General features: G+C 42.1%; 1 protein-coding gene across 3 annotated transcripts; it reads left to right on the top strand.

The window, feature by feature from the left end:
* Positions 1-2891: 2891 nt before the first annotated feature.
* Positions 2892-5385, top strand: CYCS (cytochrome c, somatic). Of its 3 annotated transcripts, none has more exons than NM_001398298.1 (3): positions 2892-2951; positions 3838-4014; positions 4188-5385. In NM_001398298.1, the coding sequence occupies exons 2-3, from the start codon at positions 3846-3848 to the stop codon at positions 4334-4336; spliced, it is 318 nt and encodes a 105-aa protein (NP_001385227.1). In that variant the 5' UTR covers positions 2892-2951; positions 3838-3845; the 3' UTR covers positions 4337-5385. The 3 variants fall into 3 exon arrangements, with proteins under 3 accessions (NP_001385227.1, NP_001072946.1, NP_001385228.1); NM_001079478.2 differs by having other exon boundaries at positions 2892-2976; NM_001398299.1 differs by having other exon boundaries at positions 2892-2992.
* Positions 5386-24298: the final 18913 nt, after the last annotated feature.

Genomic DNA, 24298 nt, shown 5'->3' with positions numbered 1-24298 from the left:
TTTGTGATGAGAAAAATGTTGATAATGTGTCAGTGTTTAGCTGTTTCTGTGTAGTGCTTAGACAGAATCAAGGACATTTCTGCAAGCGAGCAAGCTGGCGGTGTGTAAGTTGATGGGAGGGGACATGGCCAGGACAGCTAACCTTAATGGACCAAGGGGATATTCCACACCATGTGTCATCGTGTTCAGCAGTAACAGCTTGGGGGAAAAGGAGGAAAGGGGTATATTCAGAGTTACGCTGTGTCTTCCCAAGAAACCACTAAATATGATGAAGTTCTGCTTTCATGGAAATGGCTGAACATCTGCCTGTTGGTGGAAAATAGTGAATTAATTCCTTATTTTGCTTTGCTTGTATGTGCAGCTTTTGCTTGACAGTATTTGTCTCAACCCATGAGTTTTTTTCACTTTTGCCTTTCTGATTCTCTTCCCCACCTCTCTGGGGAAAGTGAGAGAGCAGCTGTGTTGCTTGGCTGCCTACCAGGGTTAAATCACAACAGTTCATTTTGGTGCCCAGAATAGAGGTCAAAGGGTTCAAGATAATGACAGATTGCAGTATGCGAGACTAAATTTATAGCTCTTATAGCTGTTTATCTGCTAATTGACAGGCTCCTGTGCTGGACACTGAGGGAGTCATAAAACTTGTGCAGGATTCATGCAAAACATACAATACAAATCCTGTGTCTAACAGAGAAGGGTAACGTCTCATTACTAATCTGTCCTATTGTAGAATGTTTCCAGAAGTAAAACACTGGGCACCTTGAACAACCACCCCTTTGTTGCACCTTGTGCTGCACTGGCACACCAGTTCTTCCCACTGTGTCACACACACTCACACTTAGTTAAAGCAAAGAAGGTGTAAACAAATCAGGTTCTTTCCATCTGACATGCCTGTCCTTACTGATGAAAATACATCTACTTTCCCCCTGTACTCAGCTCTGGTGAGGCTGCACCTTGAGTACTGTGTTCAGTTTTGGGCCTCTCACTACAAGCAAGACATTGAGGCCCTGGAACATGTCCAGAGAAGGGCAATGAAACTGGTGATGGAGCCTGGAGCACAAGTCTTATGGGGAGCGGCTGAGGGAGCTGGAATTGTTTAGTCTGGAGAAGAGGAGGCACAGGGGAGACCTCATCATGCTCTACAATTTCCTGAAAGGGAGGTTGTGATGAGGAGGAGTTTGGCCTCTTCTCCCAGGCAACAAACAGGACCTGAGGAAACAGCCACAAGTTGTGCCAGGGGAGATTTAGATTAGACATAAGGAAAAACTTTTTCTCTCAGAGAGTGGTCAGGTACTGGAATGGCCTGCCCAGGGAGGTGGTGGAGTCGCCGTCCCTGGCAGTGTTCAAGAGGCATGTGGATGAGGTGCTATGAGATATGGTTTAGTGGCTTATGGTAGCAATGCTGATGGGAGGGCGATTGGATTAGATGATCTTGTAGGTCCTTTTCAACCTTGTGATTCTATGATTCTACTGAACTATTATATTTTTATGCCCAGAGAGGTGGTGGGTGCCCCATCCCTGGAGACATTCATGGTCAGGCTGGACAGGGCTCTGAGCACCTGACCTGGCTGTAGATGTCCCTCTTCGTCGCACTGGGGCTGGTCTGAAAGGTTTTTAAGGGTCTCTTTCAACTCAGATGGGTCTATGACTCCCTGAGCAAAAGAATGAACATTGCTACAATGTCCCTTCACCTGGATCAGAAGCGGTAACCATGAGGTTCAAGACACAGTGCTTACTACAGAGCATACACATTCAGACACCAAAACCCAATCAGAATGGTGAACCACGCATTCTTCAAGTCTGCCTGCATTGAAGAACAGACCTTTCAAGTGGGTGTCAGCAGGCACCAGCGCTTACCCAGTCCTCCAAGCAGCCTGCATCAGCCCTCATCGAGTGCTTAAAGAAGCTTAAGAGTCCACACTCCTGTCAGTTCTTAAGGCAGCTTAAAAGGCACCTCCTGCTCTGTGGTGGAAGGCTTACCATGAGCCTCAGGATCCCATTACATACACTCAATGCCCAGAAGCATTGCAGACACGTAGGCCTTATTAAAAAACCAACCGGATGCCAAACTAAACACAACGTCTTTCATTTTTAATTTTTCCAGTCACATTTCTGGGAGTCTGGTTTGAGATTGGAGTTTGGTACGGGCAGAAGTCACGGTGACCTTTTCAGTCAGCTCCCTTGCACCTTGCTGCCCTCGAGGCACGTGGATCCAACCACACATCATAAGCAAAGTATTTTTATTGTAGTACCTTTACAGTTGGTGACTGTTAATTGTTAACGCTTCACGGCAGGTAGATGTTGCACGTCCACCACGTGAGGAAATACCTCAGCACCGCTTTCACTAACAGTGACGCTTCCTCCACCCTTTACTCCCCTCGGGAACCATAGAGAACTCAGCCCGAACAGTGCAAAGCCCTCTCTGAAGCCCCACTCCCCTCCCCCCCCGTCTCTCTCCCCGCACCCGAAAGCCGCCGGGATGGGCGGGGCCTATTGCTGACGTCACGGCCACGGCCCAGGCCCCACCCACCGCCACGCCGCCGCCAGCTGAGGTAAGAGCGCGATCGGGTCACCGCGCGACCCCTGCCTCGCCTTCCGTTGTGCGCATGCGTCGCACGCCCTCCCGCGCTCCGCGTCTGCCTTTACGTAGAGGAGTTCCGCCAGACGTCTTCCGCCGGAAGTAGAGTGAGAGGGAACCGGGTGCCCGCCTTTGCAACCTACCCCGCTAGTTGCCAACGTCGTGACGTCAGTCTTGGCGGACAGATATTATAACCAATCAGAAGTCCAGCAGGCTGCATTTGATTGCCTACTGAGCCAGAGGGGGCGGGCGGAGTGCCGGCGCGGTTTGGTTGCAGCGACACCGGCTTACATAGGGCGGAGTCCGGCGTGTCCTTGGGCGCAGAAGCCGGACGGTGCGGGGCAGCCGGACTTGTGGTCACCGCCGTGGGCGCACTGTAAGCGGAGCGGCCGGCTAAGCAGGTGCGGGCCGCGTCAGGTGGGGCCCGCGGGTGATCAGGCTCTGACTTCCAAGTGGCGGTGCCTGGGTCTGGTGCCACTTCGCGGCTCGGCGGGACCGTTAGGCGGGAGAGGGGCCGTGAGGGCCGGGGCCGGGCGGTTTTGCCGCCTGCTCGGACAGCGGTTCGCGAGGATCCCAGAGGCGCAGCCTCAGCTGGCAACGGAAGGTCACGGCCGGGCCTAGCGCCTCAGGGGTGCCGCGTCCCGATGGGCCCGGGGGGGTGCGGGAGCCTCCCTGCGGACAAAGCTGCCGGGCCGGCCCTCGTCCCCTCGTGAGGTGACGGCGCCGGGCGCGCCGCTCGCCTCAAGGTCAGCCTCCGCGTGCCCCGCGCTGGGCCAGCAGCTGGGCGCTGTGCGGCACTGCCGCTCTCGGCGCTTCCGAGGCGGTGTGCTGCCCTGCGGGAGCGGGAACGTGAGCAGGTCTGCCGTTTACGCGAGGCTGTTGGTGACTGGGATGCCCCGCAGTTATTGATGCCAAAGCCGTACGTAGAACTTGCTCTCAATTTGCACTTCAGAAGTTATTGCCGTGCTTCTTAAATGCTCTGGGGGAATTACTTGAGCTGAGGCATGTCTTTTTTTTTTTTTTTTTTCCCCTGTTCTTCGGGCATAAAGTTTCACCACAGAATCTTTTACATAGTTTAATGGTTATATGCAAATCTTCAAACCCAAGAGCTATAACTCGTGGCTGGAAGGCATTCAGGAGAGTTACCAGATTGCTGGACTGTAGCTGCAGTTTTGTAAACCAGTGTGGATCTTTTTAAAGTTTCTGTTGAGTAGTTGACCTTGATATTGTGATACTGACCTCTGTGTGTGTTCCTGGTCTAGTACTGACAATGGGAGATATTGAGAAGGGCAAGAAGATTTTTGTCCAGAAATGTTCCCAGTGCCATACGGTTGAAAAAGGAGGCAAGCACAAGACTGGACCCAACCTTCATGGCCTGTTTGGACGCAAAACAGGACAAGCTGAGGGCTTCTCTTACACAGATGCCAATAAGAACAAAGGTAAATGTAAAGCAGCTTTCCTGAGCCACTGGTGGTTCTTGGTGATAGTCAGAAGTACTGAAACCTGTAGAAAGCAAAATAATATGAATGACCAGAAACAAATGTATTCATTTCACTTTGAAGTCACCGCTTGTTTTTTTTCCTGTTTTTTTTTTTATTTATTTTCTTGCCAGGTATCACTTGGGGTGAGGATACTCTGATGGAGTATTTGGAAAATCCAAAGAAGTACATCCCAGGAACAAAGATGATTTTTGCGGGTATCAAGAAGAAGTCTGAGAGAGTAGACTTAATAGCATATCTCAAAGATGCCACTTCAAAGTAAAAGTTATCTGCTGCCTTATTTATTTCACAAAGGAGATGGCAATGGAAGTGTCTGTGACAAGATTGGTTTTTAAACTTTCTATTTTTACATATACCATGTCTAACCTTAAAATCGGTTTTACCCATCAGATAATGTTGCTCATGATGGGTCACTGAAGAACACACTTGGCAGCCGTTAACTTACGGAAACTATGTAACTGGGTTGATTTAAATGAGTATAATGTTCAGTTGTTCTTAATCATGAAATTAAAAACAAAAAAAAATGTCCTGCCTCTTCATTGTTTAAAACAAAAAAAGTGTCAAACAAGTGTCAAAAGTGTAATAGCTTTGACAACCCAACTCTTCAAAATAAAAAAGTAGAGTGGGTCTTGGCATCTTCCACCATAAGTCTTCTGTTACATTACACTAAAGATTTAAAAGTAAACAAAGACTTAAAAATATTTTTCTAAACTTGATCAGTTCTGGGTGTTGTGGTGCATATTAATCTATCTAAAGCTTGGGATAAGAATGCATCTCTCAAGGCTACTTGTAAAATGACACTTGTGCCCAGATCTTTGATCCAGGGGAAACGTTACTTGATTTATCTGGACTTTCACAGTTGCATGCAGCAGTAGACTATAATTCTCCAGTATCATCTTCAAGTCTTTTTGAATGTTACTGAAACTGTGTTCAGTAGATCTCCAGAAAACAAACATTTGTAGTATAATGAATGAAAGAAGAAACATTTCTTCTGGAAAGGTAACTACTAAAGGCCAAGCTGAGAACTGATAAATCTTATTTCAGCAGTAGCGTTAGCCAAAAATCTACTGTTACACGCAACTGCTGATGGAGGCGCACAGCAATGAATGCACTGGTAGACTAATAGGAAACTGTCTTCTGTGCCTGGCCATAGCATGTGTCATTGACAGTGTTAAGTAGTATTTTAGTGTTTTAATTGTTTCTTTTTTTTCAGACTAAGCAAATTGTTGAGATGAATGTATTTACTGTGTATCGACAGTAAGGCACAACTTAGAGCGATCAATCTTGTAAATTAAAAGAATTCAAAGTCTTGTTTGCTGTATGTGTCTGAAACAGAAATGGTGGGGTCGTATGGGCTTTATGTTGCTCCTGGGCAAGCAAAAGCTCAGCATGAAAAAGTAAAAGCTAATAGAGCTCATGTGAAAAGTACTTGGAAGCGTGGCAGGATTAGAAAGTATTTTGAACTAGAACCAGCAAAGCTAGGCTCTTCTTCCAGTGTTACCTTTGCTGTGCTTCTTTAATTGGATAGAAGTGAAAACTCAAAGTGTCTTGAAGCTGTAGCTGTGCTGTAAAGTTGGTGGAATTCTCAAGTTATGTCAGTACAGAGTGTTTTAACAACTGAGGTGAAAGGGGCTGTCCTTCACTCTTCTTTCCACTTACTGTGCTGGGAAGTCTCAATGGTTACTTCGTCATGTTTTGTGATTTTTTTTTTCCTTAATTTTTCCTCAAACTGAATGCACAAGTAGTGTTTCGTGTAAATAGGAAGGCATACTCTATATTACCATGTTGAACAAGCAAAAATCCAACAGAACTTAAGATATACCTTCAAGCTGTAGTTGTTAGACACTGCGCAATTTTCAGAAGTGGTGTTTTTATTGCACCTCTATGGCTATGTGGAACTTCTTGGTTTTCACTGTGTCAGAACCTTGGTAGAGAAGCACTAGGTGCAGAATATACCCTTACCCAGCTCTACAGTCTTTTTAAGATGGATTATAGAAGAGTACTGTGAAACTGTTCCATTGGCACCTTTGTGAAACTGCAAGACTTTCATTTTTCAAGCTGTTCTTTCCTGATTAGGGTGAAGAAACAGAATATACTCTGAGGAGGAGGATTTTGCAGTTAGATGCCATTTAAGTCTGCACAAATTAAGTTATATCCAATCAGAAAAACACTCCAGGAGAAGGCAGAATGATCCTTTGTCTTAAGGTAGTAGTATACTTAGTTTAGCTTGTTTGGTTTTATCTGTATTTTAGAGCCTTTTTACAGGAGTGAAGTCCAAGCTGATGCATACAGTTGGAATAGGAGAAAACTGAACTTTTTCATTCTGGATTGGTAATGTATCCTTAGTTATGTTCTGAAGAGAAGACCTCACTGTTAGAATGTCATCTTCCTACGCATACAGTGCTGGATAGCAACAGTTCACAAGATTTGTTGTAGTAAATAGTTAGCTTCCATTCTACTTGACACCCTTGGGCATGCATGCCACCACAGCATTGCTGCAAGTGGCTTAGAAAGGTAAGAATATTGAAATGGAAGAATGTAAAATTGTCATTCATTGAGGTTAATATGAATGCAAGTACCTGGGTGGTACTTTTTTGTTGGTTTCTTGGTTGGGTTATTGTTTTGTTTTTGGAAGTGGGTGGGAGTAGGGAAGGAATCAGATTGTCTGTAAAATCAATATTTTGTTCTTTGGTTTCAAGTTTTACTGAACAGAAAGTTTATGTTTTATGAAGTAGCAAGTGTAGCATTTTCAGTCTAAACATGTGGTATTTCAGTAATTTATGGTTACAAATTAAGGAATCAAGGCACCAAACATTGCACAATCCCATAAAGATGGGAGTTTGATGGGCTACACCATCAAACATACACCTTTTCTAAGTATTACTTTTCAAAACCAGAATGGAACAGGAGAATTTTGAAATCATGGAGGTTATTCGTTATGCGTCCTGGTGAAATTTAATGATATAGGAGCTCCATTTTAGAGTGACAGTTCACGTGATCTCACTGCAAACAGCTGCATTTGGGAAATCTCCATTTGTAGCAATTCACACCATTGTAGACAGACACTTTGCTAAAGATTGTTTTCCTTTTCTTGTTAGGAAAAATAGTATCAGTTGTCCAAAACAAATGTGATCTGTTGGGTTTCTCTTAAGGGGAGGAAAGGAGATTGAACTTGTAAAGGAATCTTCAGATATTCTAGTCTTAAAATATATATCAAAGATCATTAAACTGCACACTAAGCCTGGTCATTTGCCTTTAAAATCCATCCAAAGAATTCTTCCAGGACCAACAGAATTCTTTATGTTGCTGCATACTGGATGAGTTGGACAGTTCAAAACTGATACCCTGAAAACCAGGTTATTCTGAGAGGAGAGCAGCCCAGGGCTAGCAAGAACGTTAACCCTGAGAACCTGTATGCAGTCACGTCCTTTTCCAGCACTGTCATGGCTGAATTGGGACTGCAGATGGCTACATCCATCTGCTTGTGATTCACTGCTTACATCTAAGTACCTGCATGGATTACTTTTTTTCCCACGATTATTTTGCTCTGGAATGGAGAAAATATTATGGTTGCCTTTCAAATAATTGGTTTCTGGTTAGAGGATTCACAAGAGGTAAGAGATTTGGATTACATGTTTGCATTGGTGACAGGATGCCAACTGACATCCCTGAATTTCTAGAATACTGTTTTAAACACCAAGGTGAGCATGAGCCAGAATGACAATGTTCTCTGCTTCTTTTGGTGCTGTCTTTATGCAAAAGCAGAACTAGAAAGAAAACAAGCAATGGGGACCTAACTGTAGCACAGTGTTCAAAACACATACTTTGGAGCAGGGAAGAAGTTGTGTGCTTTCCAGATGGTTTATGTGTTTAATTTTAAACAGTCTTGTATAAAAATAAACTTGGCAGTAGAGATCAGAAATCAATACTCCAGGCATTCTACATCTCATTAACAGTATTCACTGTAGCTTTCTGCTGTGGGCCAGTGTTTGTTTGATGAGGCAGTGTGAAACCCTGCTTTCTTACTGTCAGGATCACCCACTTTCTGGATGTATTTTCTTCCTCCTCGTCATCAGGGTCTTGAAACATACTTCTGTATGTCAGACTGCTGCCCTCATCTCGCCGTGCTGCCAGTCTTTGGGTCATAAGCACCCAAAAGCTGTTGAACAGAAACATTGAAGAGTGTTCTCATCTGTACAGTACCCTACAGAAATTTACTGTGTGTGTCTTCAGTCAGTTGTGACTGACGATAATTTCTTTTAACGTGTCTGATGGTTATTAATTGGTCTTTCATTGGCTTCTATTGATCTTCTTTAACTCTCAGTTTGTATTAGGGCTAACAAGCAGGTAGAGTTTTAGATGGCGTTTAGCTGCGCTCTGTCAGGACTTAATTAAGGTGAGCTGCAACGTGAGAGCTGAGCACTAATTTGGCTCCACTTTACCTGATATGTAGTGCTTCCAGGCAAATAGGAAAAATGCACTACGTATGTTAAATTTAAAAAATACCATTGGTGTCACCTCTGTGTCTCTGGTAGCCTGAAAAGCCTGGTGCTTTTGCCCAGACCTTGTGGTAGCCATGTGGTGATGTTGACTGGAACCAGCCTTTCCCTGACAGCTTTTCTTGTGTTTTTCATTCTACTGCTGATTCGTTGCTCAGAGAGCGGAAAGAAATGGAAATCAGGCTTCTCCATACTGTAACGTGTTCCTTATGGAACTCTGACATTTTATTTCCAATTACGTTGTCAGCTTACCTTCTACTGATACTTAATCTGGAGATTTTGCCAGCGCTATTTTTAAAGGAAAGGTACCACGTTTTCAGTTCTACAGATTTTTGCCATAGTCACTGATTTTGAATTCTGATTCTCATGTAGAAGCATTCATTGGTTAGTTTACCTACTAGGTCTTTTTCTTATTTCATGTTACTTTCATAACTTATACTTCTCTTGTATTGGCTGAACTGCAGGCACTTCACTGCTCAAATGAACTCTTTAATTGAAACGTCTCTTAATTCTATAGTGGACTTTTTTAAAGTTTCTGAGAAATCATTTAACTTGAAAATGCTAATTTAATTGTCTAGTTGTCTTTTTCGTCATTGAAAATCCTTTGGTTTTTTTTTACTTCACTGGAGAGTTTGTTTTTAACAATCCTTCACACAATTGAATTTTTAACTTGATTACTTCGTGTATACAACTCTTTTTGACCCAGGTATTCTTATGTATTGAATAGTGATTATGTCTTTCATTAGGATACCTGGAAATTATCTTTTCTTCTGAGCCTTTGGAACTTGCTTCCAAAAAGCAATCACATTAGGTGCTGACGTCTGTAACTAACTGATCACTTTGTTGTTTACACCAAATGAACAGGAGAGGGAGCCAATGTACTAAAAAGCAGAAGAAATTCATTCCATGCGCTTGAAGGCAATTTTGAACGAGCTTTTGACCGTTTCAAAGGCAACATTCATTTGTACAAAAAGCACTCTTACTGGAAGTGCTCAGCAGAAAGTGCTGGAGATTATTAGTATAGCTGAATGCATTGAAATGTCTTCTGAATTCTTAAACTGATACGTGTTTCGTATTTCATTAGACTAGCTCAAGTTCGAAGTAGCTTATATTAAATTTCAACTTATTCATATTGTAAAAGATCCATTCAGTTAGAAGGGATAATGTTACTTTCTGACTGTTAAGAGAATCTTAATCAAAAGTGGGTATCTCCAGTGCATATTCTGGCTTTGCTCCTGCTGTGGAGCTCCCCTTGATGTTGTCATTTGAAGAATCATGCCTGAAATGGATATTCAGATTGTAGCAATTTCTCCACTAGCATTTAGGTAGGATCACGTCAGTCTTTGTTAAAAAATAAGCTTTGTCCCGTTTTTAATACTGATACATAAATAATGTTTGATGATAGACTCCAGTGGCTCAGAAAACCATGATATAGATATATATATATAATACGAGTATATAGTAGCATTGTTTCAATTTAAGGTCCTAGGGAAACAGACACTTAAAATCTTGAGTGAGAACCTTAATTAGCTAGGAGATCTGCAGTTGGCTGGTCAACCATCTGAGTGGCTTTTCTGGCACATACCTAAATATAAGGATAAGTTTCAGGATCTTGTTGTTTTTCGTGTCAAACCATTTTGATTCCAACTCAAGCTAAAATTTTGAATTATGAGTGCCAATCGGGAACCCTGTCTCCCACTATTTTCTAGAAAAAAAAGAAGAAAAAGCCAGCTTTGCAGTACTCAAGGCTTTGAGCCTTGGTGAGTGTTCAAATCTGTATTAAGTCTAAGCTTGTTTTTCAGTGCCTATTAGAAGATGTCTGAGCAGACATCAAAATTTTAGTTCAGGCATGTGTGTGTGCTGCTACTCCGAGTTCTCAGAAAGATGACACATCTCTCTACACCAGCGTGCTGATGACACATCAGAAACAACTCCCCATAGAATGAAGCAATCCAAAGGTTGGGCTTTGCAGTTGAAAGATTCTTCCACATCAGAAAATCTATTGAGGATAGAGAGAAGTCTTCAACAACTGAACAGGGTCATAGAATAGAAATCAAGATGACACAAATGAAGGAAAAAAAGGGGAAACAAAGTGGAAATGAAACGGGGTTAGTAAAGGATGAGATGTTAAATATCCTCATTACACGTTCAGCATTTATCAGGATTAGCACTGTGCCTGTGCTTTAGCCTACTTAATAGATGCCAGGTGCTGCAGTTTGGAAGGAGAAGCAATGGAAGCCTAGAAACAATAAGAAATAAACTCACCTACGTTCAACTGAAAGTTTGGCAACTCCCTGTGTTCAGTGAATTTTCCTTTGGTTGGATGCCTTTAATTTTGCTTCAGCTGATGAAATCACCCAGATGAGGCTACCTGTCTCCAGCAGTCTGTATTTTGCTGTCACTTATTTTAGTGTAATATATTCCATGTTAGCAAATCAGCCAGCTGAGACATGGTGTGATATTTACTCAGTGCATGTATCAAGTGATATTTTGCAGGGCTGCAAGCTCTGATCCTTCTTCTGCAACACTGGAGCCCAATGTCTCCACTTACACAATGTGCTTGAGTTACGCTACAGTTGATGGTATAAGTTCAAGCTTCAAATCCTACCTGAAAAGTACAAGGCAGTGGTCTGCACTAGCTATTGCTAGCAGAATATAGGCAAAGGGGCAACAAGGAAGGACTTGAGAACAGTGGAAAGTAGTCATGCAGTAGAATCAGCATTAAAAACAACCTCTGTTTCTTAGCTATATATTTTTAATTTTTTTAAGCATCAATGTTGAGGGGCATATGGCCTAAATTATATTTACATTGCAGGTTTTCTCTATTATTACTTATGGAAGCTAATTCTCTGAGCTGCTCTGTGCCCATGCAGAAATCACTTGAAAGTCCTGTCATCACCAAACAAAGACAAAAAGCCACAAAGCCCAGTGAATTTGCACTGGCTACAGTCAGGTCTGCTTCTTAGCTGACTTAATCAGTTATTTTTCTTTCCCTAGACCAAATAACCTAAAGCTATGATTGATCAGATTAGCCAAATTTCTGTTTCTCTCAGGAAGTGGTTTCCAACAGCTTCTCTTCTTTATTACAAGATTTTTGAGAAACTTCTTAGTTTGGTAGAGCAGTTGGTTTTACTTTTCTCCTATCAATCAAAATTCACAGCAACTGTAAATATCTCTTTGTTCATGTCTGTTATTCAGACTCTGTAATCATTCTGGAAAAGAAAAATAAAGGACAGATATCTACTTCACAGGTAGATACCTAGGAATAGGATGCATCTTTTTTTGTTCCATCTACTTCAGCTCTCCTGAGACCAAGCATTAGATGGATGGGTATGCATTTGTAAGCTTGCTTGCTTTTCATATTTTGAAAACACAGATTCATTCCAAGCTTATATGCTTAGACATGATAGCTGTGACACAATGGTTTCTCCCTTATCCAATTTCCCTCTGAGCAGAGAAGAGAGAAACATTTTGATTCTGTCAGTTCAGGAAGAGAGAGGAGATGGGGTGGACTGTTTGCTGGGAGAGAATTTAAAAGCCCTTCTTAGGTAATGATTTCTTAGTGTAAATCAGTGTTATGTACAGAGCTTTGGTATTCCCAGAAGGAAAAATGGCCACAACCACCTTAGCTGAAGCTGTTACCAGTTGGTGCACTGTGATGTGAGGGTTATGCCTGGGAGAGTTTCCAGTTTGGGCTGGTATGCTGTGAGATGTTTTGCCACCCAGAGCAATCTTTGATTTTGATCTTCCCACTGCCTGTTAGCATTAGCGTCTCCACTGCCCCTCTGTCTCCTCTCACTGCATCTCCTCTTCTGCATGGCTGAGCAGGAATTCTATCAGCTCTTGGGCATGTTTGGCTCCTTCCAAAAGGAAGAGTCTCCACCGATATTCCTGCTGGGTGTGATTTTCTTTCTACTGCATTACAATTTCCAAACATCCTTTTTTTTCTAGCTTTAGGGTTACAGATTTTGGTTCTTACTTTTAAGAGCAATGCAGGATGCTTTCTGGAGCAACGACTTACTGCCTACTCTTTGATCTCTCCAGGTCTCTCTTGGGCAATCCAATCACTCTTGTTTGTTGTACTGAAACACTCTTGGTTGTTGTACTCATCGTATTCTGTGATGTCATCCAAGTTTGAGGAGTGGTTTGAGTGGTTTTTATGGTTGATTGGGTGGATGATTTTTTGTGTTGTTGTTTTTTTTTTCCCAAGAAGTAATCATTTTCAATTTGTAAAGTCTCTAAATGTCTCCATCAGTCCCTTCATTGTGGAAGAAGAATATAATAGTATAACGACAAGGAATTTCTGTTTCTTCCCGTTTATTTTACTGGGAAGAGACTCAGGGACTTCAACTATTGGGTAATTATTAGTAATGAATTCTTATTACTTTACCTGCAGAAGTTCTGTTTATTGGTGATTATTATCAAAGACTTTCTTTGTCATTTCTGGACATAATATAATTCTAGAGCTTATAAGTTCACTGATAGTAGTAAATATCAAGCACATGATTTACGACAGCATTCAAAATCAAAAGGTTTCAAAGACAAAGACATTTTTCCTAACGTTCAGTAAAGCAGATGCAGAAATCTAAGCAAAAGCTTTATTCTGGTACAATGAGATTCTATAAAATGGGAGTTTCATATTATAGCTACACGTCCACAGAAAATAAATATATTACTGTAATGATTGCTAAACCTAGCTAGCAGCTAGCAAATGCTTGTTTCAAGCTATTTTTAACAGAGCTCCTGCATGAACACTATAGCTTGTTCTTTTTTAATTTTTATTTAACTGAGGCCCTTGTCTCTCTCACACGCAGCAGTGTGGAAGAGGAAAGAGTGCCCATGAACTCTGCCCATTGTATAACGCACTTCTCCATAACTGTGCTCACGCAAATGGTGGCGTTTCTGTTTCCCATGACTTGTTCACACAGTTACTTTCCATCCACAGGGGAGGAAACGTTCTTCCTTTTCGTGAAGCCACCTATTAAAGGAAGGCCTGGTGTTATGTTGCTTCAGCCCATCTTTTCCAGTAATACATATTCAGTAGGTGGAATGAGTCTGAGTCTGCACAGTCTGGTGCCGCTCTGTGAGATTTTCTTTTCAAGAGGTGCAGGGGTTTCACTTGATAAATAGGAGACTTCAGTACTCCCAGGATGGTGCCCACTTTCAACTGTAAAATTAAATACTTCTAACTTTCTAACTGGGGACAAATATTATGTGTTTGTTTAATATTTGGAAGTGGGTGGAGTTCTTCCATCTTCCCAGGCTTAGCAGCAACTGCATAGTAATACAAGTAATTTGTAAGCATTTTATACAGTTCAGTTAATTGTTGCTATAATTGTTGTTATTAAAAAAATACTTTGTGTTTCTTTATGCTTTAGTGGATATATGAAACTGTGAACCTGCCAATATGTTTAATCACAGAAAACACAAATGCCAGCCAGTAGGTTCACAAAGTTTATACAAACTATATCAGAGTTGTGTCCTCAACTGTTTATTTCTTGTCAGTCTTAAGAAATCCTTAAAAAATATCAGATGCCAACTGGAAATTTTTGTGGCCATATATCTCAAACATGGGTGCCTAAAATTTGGCTGCTGTACTCACACCTCAGTGATGAAGATTTACTCCAAGTTGGCTTTAGTTAATGTTAGTTCCCTGTTACCGGGACCAAAATGAGAGCTCTCTTCTGAGCACTGTATTGGCTGGGAAAGCCGGGTGTAGATCGCAGCATCGGGGCATCTCAATATGGGCTTGCAAAACTGATGTATACGTGTCAGGCCTGAAGGCTTAGGATTTAGTTTTTCAACTTTTATACTTACTTGCTGATATGTCCTTTTCAAGGTTATTTTCCTCATAGTTGCAGAGTTTGCCTCGGAAACACTCAGACATCTATATTTCTATTCCTTGTTTGAATTCTGTTTTAGCAGTGCAATACTTATGAAGAAGTTAACGTTTCACTGCTATTGTCTTGAGTCTCTGATAGCCAGAATATCTAATTTAATAACTAAAGCAACAACTTTGCTTAAAGACATCCTTTACCTGGAATCGCAGCTTTCTGTTCTAGAGGGATCAGTTCTTCATCCTTCCATTATCCAGCATTAAACAGTCAATTCAGAAAGAACTTGTCTACCGTGAATGGGTAACAAACTTCTTCCTCTAGCTCCTTTCGAAATAGTGGTGTGTCTACTTTCTCTGGATGAAATCTTGTCTTTGTATTGCTCTGCTGTTTGCTCACTGATTGCTATCTCAAATACAGCTATATTCTATTGCTGCCTCAGTGTTTGTACTAGAGAATAAAAGCCTGCACGATGTAAGTTGCTATGATAATAATTTCAGGCTTGCTGCACTGATTTTTTTTTAATATGTATTTTTAAAGTAATGACTCCTGGTATATCAGAACTGATAAATAGGATGTTGGATAAAGATGTGGACTATGGACATACCCAGCTCTGGACTATGTTTTCAGAAATCTTGTTTTTGCAACTCCATTTTTACTTTTCATATGCATCATTTTACCAATGTATATGAAGCTCAAGTGGAAAATAATCAGCTTTTGTGGGATTTAGAGCTTGCAGTGCTTCTCTATTTCTAAGCATTCAAGTAATAAAGGCTTTGGTAATCATCTCCAGCATACGGCTTTACTGTCTTTCCAGAGCCGTTATTGCTGTTCAGCTTAATGGCTACTCTACAACTTAGGAGCAGCTATGAGAATCAAAAAGGATGACACCACAGCTATAGACTGAAATCCAGAAAGCTATGGTTCCTGCTCCAAGAGAATTATTGAATGCATTAGCAAAACATGACTTCATTAACAGCATTAAAAGTTAGCATTTACGGGAAGGCAGGCTCTACTTTGGCTCGTATTTCATTAAATGACAACAACTTTTTGAATATTTAAACTAACGCACATCGACAGCTCATTCAGGGCACAGGTCTAAAAGCATTTAAGACTACAGCAATGTTATTTAAAACAATATGAAGAATTGTTATTGCACTCATATTTTTTTTGAATATTAAAAAGGCATTTTCCAGAACGTTTAGTATTTACTGATGTTCATATACAATTGAAACCACAGCCAAGATCATAAGTCTCTGAGCTAATTTTTGTTGCCCAGCATCTTTCTAAAAAAAAAAATTGTCTTTTGTTCTTTTATTTTTTCTTCTTTGTAGAAAAAGAAACAAGTTCTAAATTTTGTTCCTTTGTGGCTTTTATAGTTTTTGCTTAGGGATGGCTCCGTTTGGAGACAATGGGATTGGATTGCGTCCTTTTGGTTCTCCTCTATCCTCATCTTTATACCACAGACTGGATGGAGTGAAGATCTCTTATTTCCATCTGGACAGCAGTCTTCTCATAGGTAGTTGTCATAGCTGCTTTTACCACGAGATTCAGCTTTTGTGATGTTGTCCTTTCCAGGGACAGTGGGACAGATCTCATGCAATCCCCCTAACTGGGTAAGGATACACCGCTCTCAAAGACTATTAATATTTCCTGAGCCAGCAAAACAATACTGATCATATTTCTTAGCTGTGTTGATATTTTTTTTCTCTTCAGCCTTGTGATTGTTGCATGAATAATTGCTACAATTTTTATTTAAGACAGCATCATTCAATGTTTCAGAAAATCAGGATCAATTTCAATTAGGCTTTTCCAATTACCTTTTATTTATAGAAAAAAAAATCAAAGTTGGTAAGAATGCTATTGCATCTCTGAGAATTCCATGCTTACAGTTGTAAGGCTTGATTCTCTTCTCCTCTACAGTATCAGGCATAAATGTGAGGCATAATGTAAATGTATATTGGTGTAAAAACAGCGAGGAGAGAGGAAAGAATTTGGCTGCATAAAGTGCATCTTTGAAGCAGAGGGGGCAAACACAGGAGGTCCATGAAGCTTGAAGTGATGCAGGAATTGGAACTCAAATCCTGCAGAGAAACACTAGAGCTAACTGGTGTGGTGTCTCTGCCAACTCTCTCCTCAGTTGTACATTTTTGGGTACAGATCTTTGGACAAGAAAACATACAGATAGGCCACTTGCAGACAGAAAGGGAAGATAACCATCTGCACAAGCCTTCCCTGCACTTTTAGGGACTGGGGGGGTTGGGGTGATTGGCTGCCTCTATGTCCTGGCTTGGGCTGAGTGGGCACAGACCAAACACATCTCCCTGTGACATAGAGAACCCAGAGGGTCTGGAACCCAGGGGTACCTCTCAGCAGCTGAGATGCTCAAGGCACTGCAGATCTGCAAGGAGCTTCCTTCACCATGCGTGGACCTGGAGCAGATGATGGAAAGCAGACTTCTTTCCTGGGCAGTTAGAGAAGTTGCACAAGTGTCACGTGCTGTCACCACATCCTAACAGAGGGAGAGGTCTTAACTGTAAGGGAGCTGAGCGCTGTCACTGCCATACTAAAATGGATGAAAGATGAAGTTTAAAATATGAGAAGAAAACAGGAAAATAAATAATGTCAGGAGTCAAGCTAAGAGCAAGGCTGTCCTTCTGCCATTGCAGTGAAGGAGTAGGGACAATAAATCAGCAAGACCTAGACAGAGGACAGAGCACTGCATCAGTTGACAGCAGAAACTGAAAATGTATGTTTGTGTCTTGAATATTCACCTTGTTACTCACATTTAATTTTCTACCAGTGCTTTCAATAATAATAGCCATTAAAGAATACTATGTGTATAAACCATGGGGGGAAGAGTCAGTAAAAACTGTGGGGGCACCAGGAATGTTACGGGTGAGCTCCTTATCCAGTGCCTTCTCGAAGGAGAAATGCAGAGACACTGGGATAAAAGGGTGAAAACTGAAGCGAGGAAAAGAGCAAGGGAAACAGCAAAGGGGTGAAGGAAAGGTTAAGAGATTTCATGGAGAAAGAATGTCCTCAAGAGTCATTCCAGGAAGAAAAGGACGAAAGGATGAGATAGTGAGAGGGAAGAACAGATATTAAAGTGATCATATGGAAATTAGAAAGGCAGACCTGATAACATCTATTGAGAGACGGCGCTGAAGGGAGACGGAGAAGGAAAGCAGAACGTTTTAGGAAAGGGGAGTGGGGAAAGCAAATAAAATTTGAAAGGACCAGACTTCCTGGAAAAGTGTGAGAAAGACTACAGAAAATTCACCCAGACGTAAAACAGTCAAAGAAGAAGGGAAGAGTCATAGCAGGTGTAGGACATTTGGCCTATCCAGCATATTGCCCCGTGAGTGAATGGTTAATGGCTTGCTTCCTTCCCTACACTCTGTTTGAGTACAGTCAGCAGTTTTCACTGACTCACTCTTGCACCTAATATCCATGTTACACTAGATGATGCTGTTGTTAAGCTGTACTAAGTGGAGATGCTCTGCAGACACCACTCTATGTAACATTTATGCTAACCTTCAAGAACCTATTGCAGCATGAAGTGTAACGTGAAGGTTGATGGAGTGGGACAAAGTGTGCTGGGTTAAGACAGTCCTCTAGATTCTGATTCAAGCAAAACTAGGAAGGAAGTTTTCCATCTCCTCCTTCCTTCCTCTTCCTTCCTCCCTTCCTCTTTTCCTTCCTTCTCTCCCTCCCTCCCTTCTTCCCTCCTTTCCCTTTCCTTCCTTCTTTCCTTCCCTGTCCTTTTCTTTCCTTCCTGCCCACCTGCCTGCATGTTCCCAGATAAGTCTGCCAACTGGCAATTCACACACAGTGGCCCCAGAAGCTCCAAAGGACTTTATCACTCACAGTGAGATCAGGCGATCTTCATGCCTTTGGTTCTTGACCAAGCTTCTCCATGAGAGGCCAGGCTGGTGGGTGGCAGTGGCTGCCCTGCAGCATCAATATGATATTGACTCGCTTCTTCCTCCATCCTGAGCACAGCAGGGCTCCATTTCTCCATTCCAAGTGAAGCAGCAGACCAGGCCTGAGGCAGAGCAGTGTGTCAGGGAACGCCTGGGGAGCTCTGTAGGCTTCGTAGCCTGTGCTTCAGTGCTGTGCTATTGATTTTGCTCCACTCATCACCAGGCTGCAATAAAGCTCAGTTCTCTTAAAAGCTACATTAGAAGGACGTTGGTAAAAGATCCACTGCACCTCCACGTGTTGTTCAGAAAGCTTGCAGGATTAGATAGGCCTAATGTGATGAGATAGCGTATAAACTTTCTCAGTGATGGCTGAAAATCTTTTTTCTTATGCCAGACTTTGCCTGTCCTGAGAGAGAGAGGGTACTGTGCCAAATTCCATCCTGAGTGCAGCTCCATAAATCACTGTTAATGCTTAGCTTGTTAGGGCTATGGGCAAGTAAGAACAGCCTAAATGAGCAATAGTGTGTATTTAACTATGCATGAGGTATGATTTGCACAACACAAGGGTGCGTGTTGGATGTGTTGTCCGTAAATGCAGTAATGAAGCTGTTTCCTGGGGAACACTCAATTTCCTCTAGCCAAATGACAAGAAATCCTTTTTGGTGTTGTATGGTAATGATCCTGCAAGTTTTGAAGTGCAGAAATAAACTTGAAAATCCAATCTAACACTGAACAGTAGCTTGCTGATCACAGACCACATAATTTATTTTGAGGTAAATCACTTTCATCTAAACAACAGCATTTAATGCTTAGACACAGAGGTATAGTGGGCAGACTGAGAAGAGAGCAACCTCTTCTGCCCCTTGTCTCATAAACTCAATGTCCAGAATGTACATAGTGCCGCTTAACCTTCAACAATGTCTTTTGAAGAACACATTGCAAATGTTCTGGACATTTGCTTCTTAAAGGGCGACTGAAATGAAAATGGTCATGATTTATTCTTGCCGATGTTCATTGCAAGATCCTGACCGAGATTCAGCCCTCCTCAGGGCAGCTTTGCACTGCGCTCTGGGCAGGATGCTCTTGACAAGGGCATAGCTGGTGTTCTGTTTGTGGACTATACTGCAAGGGGTCTTAGGCAGCAAAAGTCAATCTTGCTCTGTCAGCAAGCAGAGTTGATCTTTTTTATATATATAAGTCAGAAAAAGCAAAGGGCAAAAAAGCCCACAACATTTAGTCTGTAAAGAATATGCAGCCTATGGCCTGTGTTAAAATAATATTTGGCAAACAGAAATCCAACAAGATATCGAATTGTCTCCTGTTAAAAAATTCCAAATCGGGCCGTAATGTTGAAGAAAACGAGTGAGGGGGTTAGCCATTCTAGCTAGCACCCTTTGAGTTTGCTGTTTGGTACTGATGCTAGAAGTCCAAGTTGGCACTCAGAATCCAGCCTGACAAGCATTACCATACTTCCACCTTTTCCTGAAATGTACTGTAATATAGCTGGGCTCTCATCTACTTTTTCCTTAGTAATGAGCTTCTATCATCCTAATTCTGCTATTAAAAAGAAAGGATGCATCACCATGTCCACTGGATTTAGCTTATACCTGAAGCTTACAGTTCTTTCTCCAGCCTTTCCTTTTTGCATCGTCCTTCCTTACATTCCATTTTCATTTCTGTTATTCTTCCTTCTCCCTCTTCTTGAGCAGGTAAGGCTGTTTCCTCCATGACACCTGGATTAGAAAGCTGTGCTTTAAAGAGGCTGAAAGCTAATACCATCTCACCCAGTTCTGCAGGCTGTGGATTTAACCTAGCTGCAAGGGTGCTTTTTGTCTGCTGGATGCACTTCCTTTTGTCTTTGCAGAAACACAACTGATTTCTCAACAGCTACAGTGAAAGATCATGCTCTCTGCTCTTCTCTTCTACAAACTCTTCCCTAATAAGAGAAATGCAACAAGAAGGGTTCCTGTCTCAATGCTGCCAGGCCAGCATGATCCATCTTGATGCAGGAAAAATCAGATTTGTCTCCCCAGTGTGTATCCTACAGCCACAAATGTGCATCCAAACACACACACACAAATTTCTTACCTGTCCTTTCCAGTGTTCTGGGCCTGATTGCCACACCAGCACACTATAGCATAGAGGAAGGAAATTCCCCTTTCCTGTATGCTTTGATTTGTCCGGTGACATCCCACAGCATGAAAGAGTAAAGATCCAAAACAGCCCCCCACAGTCTGCTTTCTGAGTCTGACAAGCTGCACCATACATTGAGACTATCAGCAGATGCTGCATTCCCCTCCCTGTAACCAGCCTGCTCCTGACCTAGGACTGAGCAGACCTGGTTGCACCTATCACTCCAAACTGCCCTTAACTATTTACTGTCACGCATAAAGCTGATTGTTCAAGCCCACTCCTTCATCTTCCTCATTTCACCTCTGAAATTAGCCCAGCTCTGGCCATGGGAACATCCTTCACTTATAAGACATTATGTAGGCAGATGAGAGCACTGTTGGAATTCTCGTGCTTGTATCTGCTGGAGGAGGCAGCTGATCTGCAGAGCCCGGGGCCTAATTCTTCAGCATGAGTGAGGCTGGGATGGAAATATCTCCCACACACTTCAGGTCATGCAGAAGCCAGAATGGAGAAAACATTTGCTGTAACTGATAGCAGAAGCAGACTGTAGTCAATTCCAAACTGCAAGTAAGTGCACGTTATGAGATTAGGTAAGCATGTTGACATATTCAAAGACTGATGCAAACTATGGTTTCTAGAAGAGTCTGAGTTTCAGCTTTCCTCATTAGAAACACAAGTTTCTGTATCTTCATCTATGGTGAAGTTGAAAACAAGAGTGAAGCAGGTGTCAGGAACAATCTCCATGCTCTCCCTGCTGCCAGTGTCCTTGGAAGCCACAATAGATTTGATGTTTTTTTCCTTTAATTATATCAATTTTCATTTTCTGTCTGTCCACAAGGAAGCTATTAGCCTGGAACAGCTGCTGGAGTCATGTAAAATGAGCTCCAGCCATGCCTAGGCTCCAGCAGACGGGTACTGCTCTGCACGAGCTGATGCATCTGATGCTGACATCCCGTCCTTAAGCCAAATGCAGAAGGCTGAAAGCTGGATATGCCCTGGAGATCAGTTTGTCCTGTTTTCCTTGGGGTTTATCTTCTTAGGCCTTGCAGAGGTGGATTTATGGGGGGAAGATGGGAGGAGTGTAATGCTCTCCATCTATAAGTACCACAGTGTATTTTGCATCATGAGAGAGGGAAGTGATCATAGCACTGATTTCCTTCCCAAAGCACCATCATAACCACTTTATAACTAACCCAGAGCTATGGATATACAGTGCCTCTGGAAAATCCTACCTACCTTCTACTCCCCATTTTCTGCCCCAGAGAACGTGGGGCAATTTCTTGAACGAAGGCAAATCTGCCCTGGCTGGAAAATGTCACCCCAGCTAAAACAGAGGGCGATCCCTATATCAGCAGAGGTGGTTTACTGTAAGAACAATAGTTTGTGTGCCGCTCCAGGCTTCTGCCTTGGAATTTTTATCTCAGGGATGTTTGGTCAGTGTTTTTGCCCTGGTTTTACCTGTTCTCTGAGTGATGTTATGTGGCCTCCAGTACTTCCAGTGCAGCACGTGGCTGTAATTTGCCCAAGACTCCTTCTGTCCTGTCACTCTAAATGATCTTTACTTAAATTAAGGCTGTGTTTCAAGGGGAAAATCAGCGATGCTATGGTGAGTCAAACAGAAGCATGAAGTCAGCTGGCATAACTTAACAAGAGAGAAACTTGTGTGTTGAAATTTTCATCCTGCAAAATGTCTTTGGTTCAATTTAGGGCACTCTTTCACCATGGAGTAAGTCCCTCAGGATTAAGGTCCACTTTAGTCACATTAGGACCGCTTTAATCCTAAATGAGGACATCCATTTGGGGCTTTAATACACATAGGCTTCCCATGGTCAGGTGAACTGGCTTAACTTACCGAGCATCCCCTTGCAGACAAACCCCGAGTCTCCTTTGTTTTGCATTTTTGCAGTGTCCTACAGCTGAGGACTGCTGCGTCACACCTGCTACCCCACGTGTCTAAAATCCTCTTTCCTTTCCTAAGTCACTGACTCATCCCTCTCATCAACTCTTGACTCTCTTTGCAAAGTTTGTAGGCTGCAAGCTATATAAAGGAACAAATGATGCTCAACTGTATTAGCAAGCAGCCTGGAGGGATTTTTTGTTTTCTTTTTCTTTTTTCCTCTGCAGCATCAGAAAACAATTTGCCCAAACCTTCAAACTTTCTGAAACATTTGACTCACATTCCTGATTTATCAGGACTACTTTGTGCCCTGAAATTACTGCACGTGCCAATAATTCACTCTTTCGTTCACTGCCTTCTTTATACAGAGACAATGACTTTTTCAGAAATAATACAGATGATGTTCCAATCGGATTATTTCACATAGAACAGTCACATCCATCTACTCTCTGACTGTAATTAGAGAGAAAAGTTTCACATCTGAAAATAAATAGCCTAAGCGTGAGGTGTTTTTGTGGCACCGTACAGAACAAGTGGGAGGACAGGAATGCAGAAACAGAGCCAGGACTCTGAGTGGAAAAAATTGGCTCATCTCCATTAGCGAGAGCTACAATAGCTTGAACTCTCACATTTGGCAACGGACTATAAAATGATTAAAAATGCATAGAATAAGGAGAAATGTATCCTTTTAAGCTGTTCTTTCAGTGGAGCTCTACTGGCAACAGCAGTTTCAGAAACTTAGGTTTCTTCCGTTGTGCTTCTGGCTGCAGCTCATGGGGGCTTACAGCAGAACAGAAGCGGGGGCTCGGTGACAGCTGGAGTAATGGATATATACAGGAGGTAAGTGAAAAGACTTCTTCCTGTTGGAGTGATCTGAGTGACCTGGAGATATGGTTACTCAGATTGACAATTTATGAGTTGTAATTTACGTCACCGAGTAGTGAAGAGAGAAGAATATGGAAAAAAAAATCCTTGGATTTTCTTCTCTTCTTATTGGCACAGCCGCTGCTTATCCTCAGTTCAATTCTGGAGCAGTCTCTTCAAAAATGCCTGCATTTCCTCAAAAAATCTGGGATGTGGGCTCCAAATTCAAGGTGCTGTTAGAAGTCATATTCCCATCCTGGCAGCCATCACTTATATTGCGATTCTCCCACACCGCAGCCTCTGCTTAGCTTCTCACAGGCAGATCTCTAGCTTTTGTAAATCAGTTGGCTTTCGTTGGCATCGTCCAGATCCCGGACATTGCTCAAAAATCAACCAAGCACTTCAAGTATTCAGTAATCATTTTTTGTTAGCACTAAGAGGAGAAAAGCAGATCTCTGTGATCCAGATTTCTAGTGTAGTACCTGTGCATAGAAATGTGTCTTGAAGCAAGAGCTTATTAACTTGTTCGGTGCTGCTTAGGGAAACCAGGTCATTAAATCCAGTTATTTGTACTGATCTTTACTTGAGAATTCTGTCTTTTCTACTTTCCTATCAGCCAAAAGATTTTCTGACAGCCTGCATATCCTTAGAAAGACCTCACAACTGCTGTGATGTTTATTAGTCAGAAGTCTGCCAAAGCCTTTTCTCCTTATGACTCTCCAAAAATATTCTTGCACCCTTTCATTTATTTCCTGCTATTGGCTGACGGCAGCTCTTCAATCTGCTTAATACAGCATGTAAATATCATGAATGTGCAGAATATAGAGCATCAAAGGAGGGACTTACATCTTACTATGTCCTCTCCCATTTCTCAGGCTAATTTAACATGCTGTATGCTTCTGATGCTGAATTGGAAACAAGCTTTTGTTTTGTGTTTTTTTGTTGTTGTTCTTTAATTTAGATTATGTTTAGAAGTTAAGGGTACCCTCACATACTTACGTGGGAAGTATTGTAAGTAAGAATCATCTCTGTCGTGCTTTCTTCCTCCATGATGTTAGCAGTAGGGCTAGC

The sequence above is a fragment of the Gallus gallus genome, chromosome 2 (assembly GCF_016699485.2).
Source record: "Gallus gallus isolate bGalGal1 chromosome 2, bGalGal1.mat.broiler.GRCg7b, whole genome shotgun sequence".
Classification (NCBI taxonomy): Eukaryota; Metazoa; Chordata; class Aves; order Galliformes; family Phasianidae; genus Gallus; species Gallus gallus.
This window is presented reverse-complemented; position numbering and strand designations above follow the sequence as displayed.

Bases quoted from the DNA above. Each gene is read 5' to 3' on its own strand.
- CYCS (NM_001398298.1), top strand. From the start codon at position 3,846: ATGGGAGATATTGAGAAGGGCAAGAAGATTTTTGTCCAGAAATGTTCC. The intron at 4,015-4,187 runs GTAAATGTAAAG...TTTTCTTGCCAG, and splicing joins AGATGCCAATAAGAACAAAG to GTATCACTTGGGGTGAGGAT.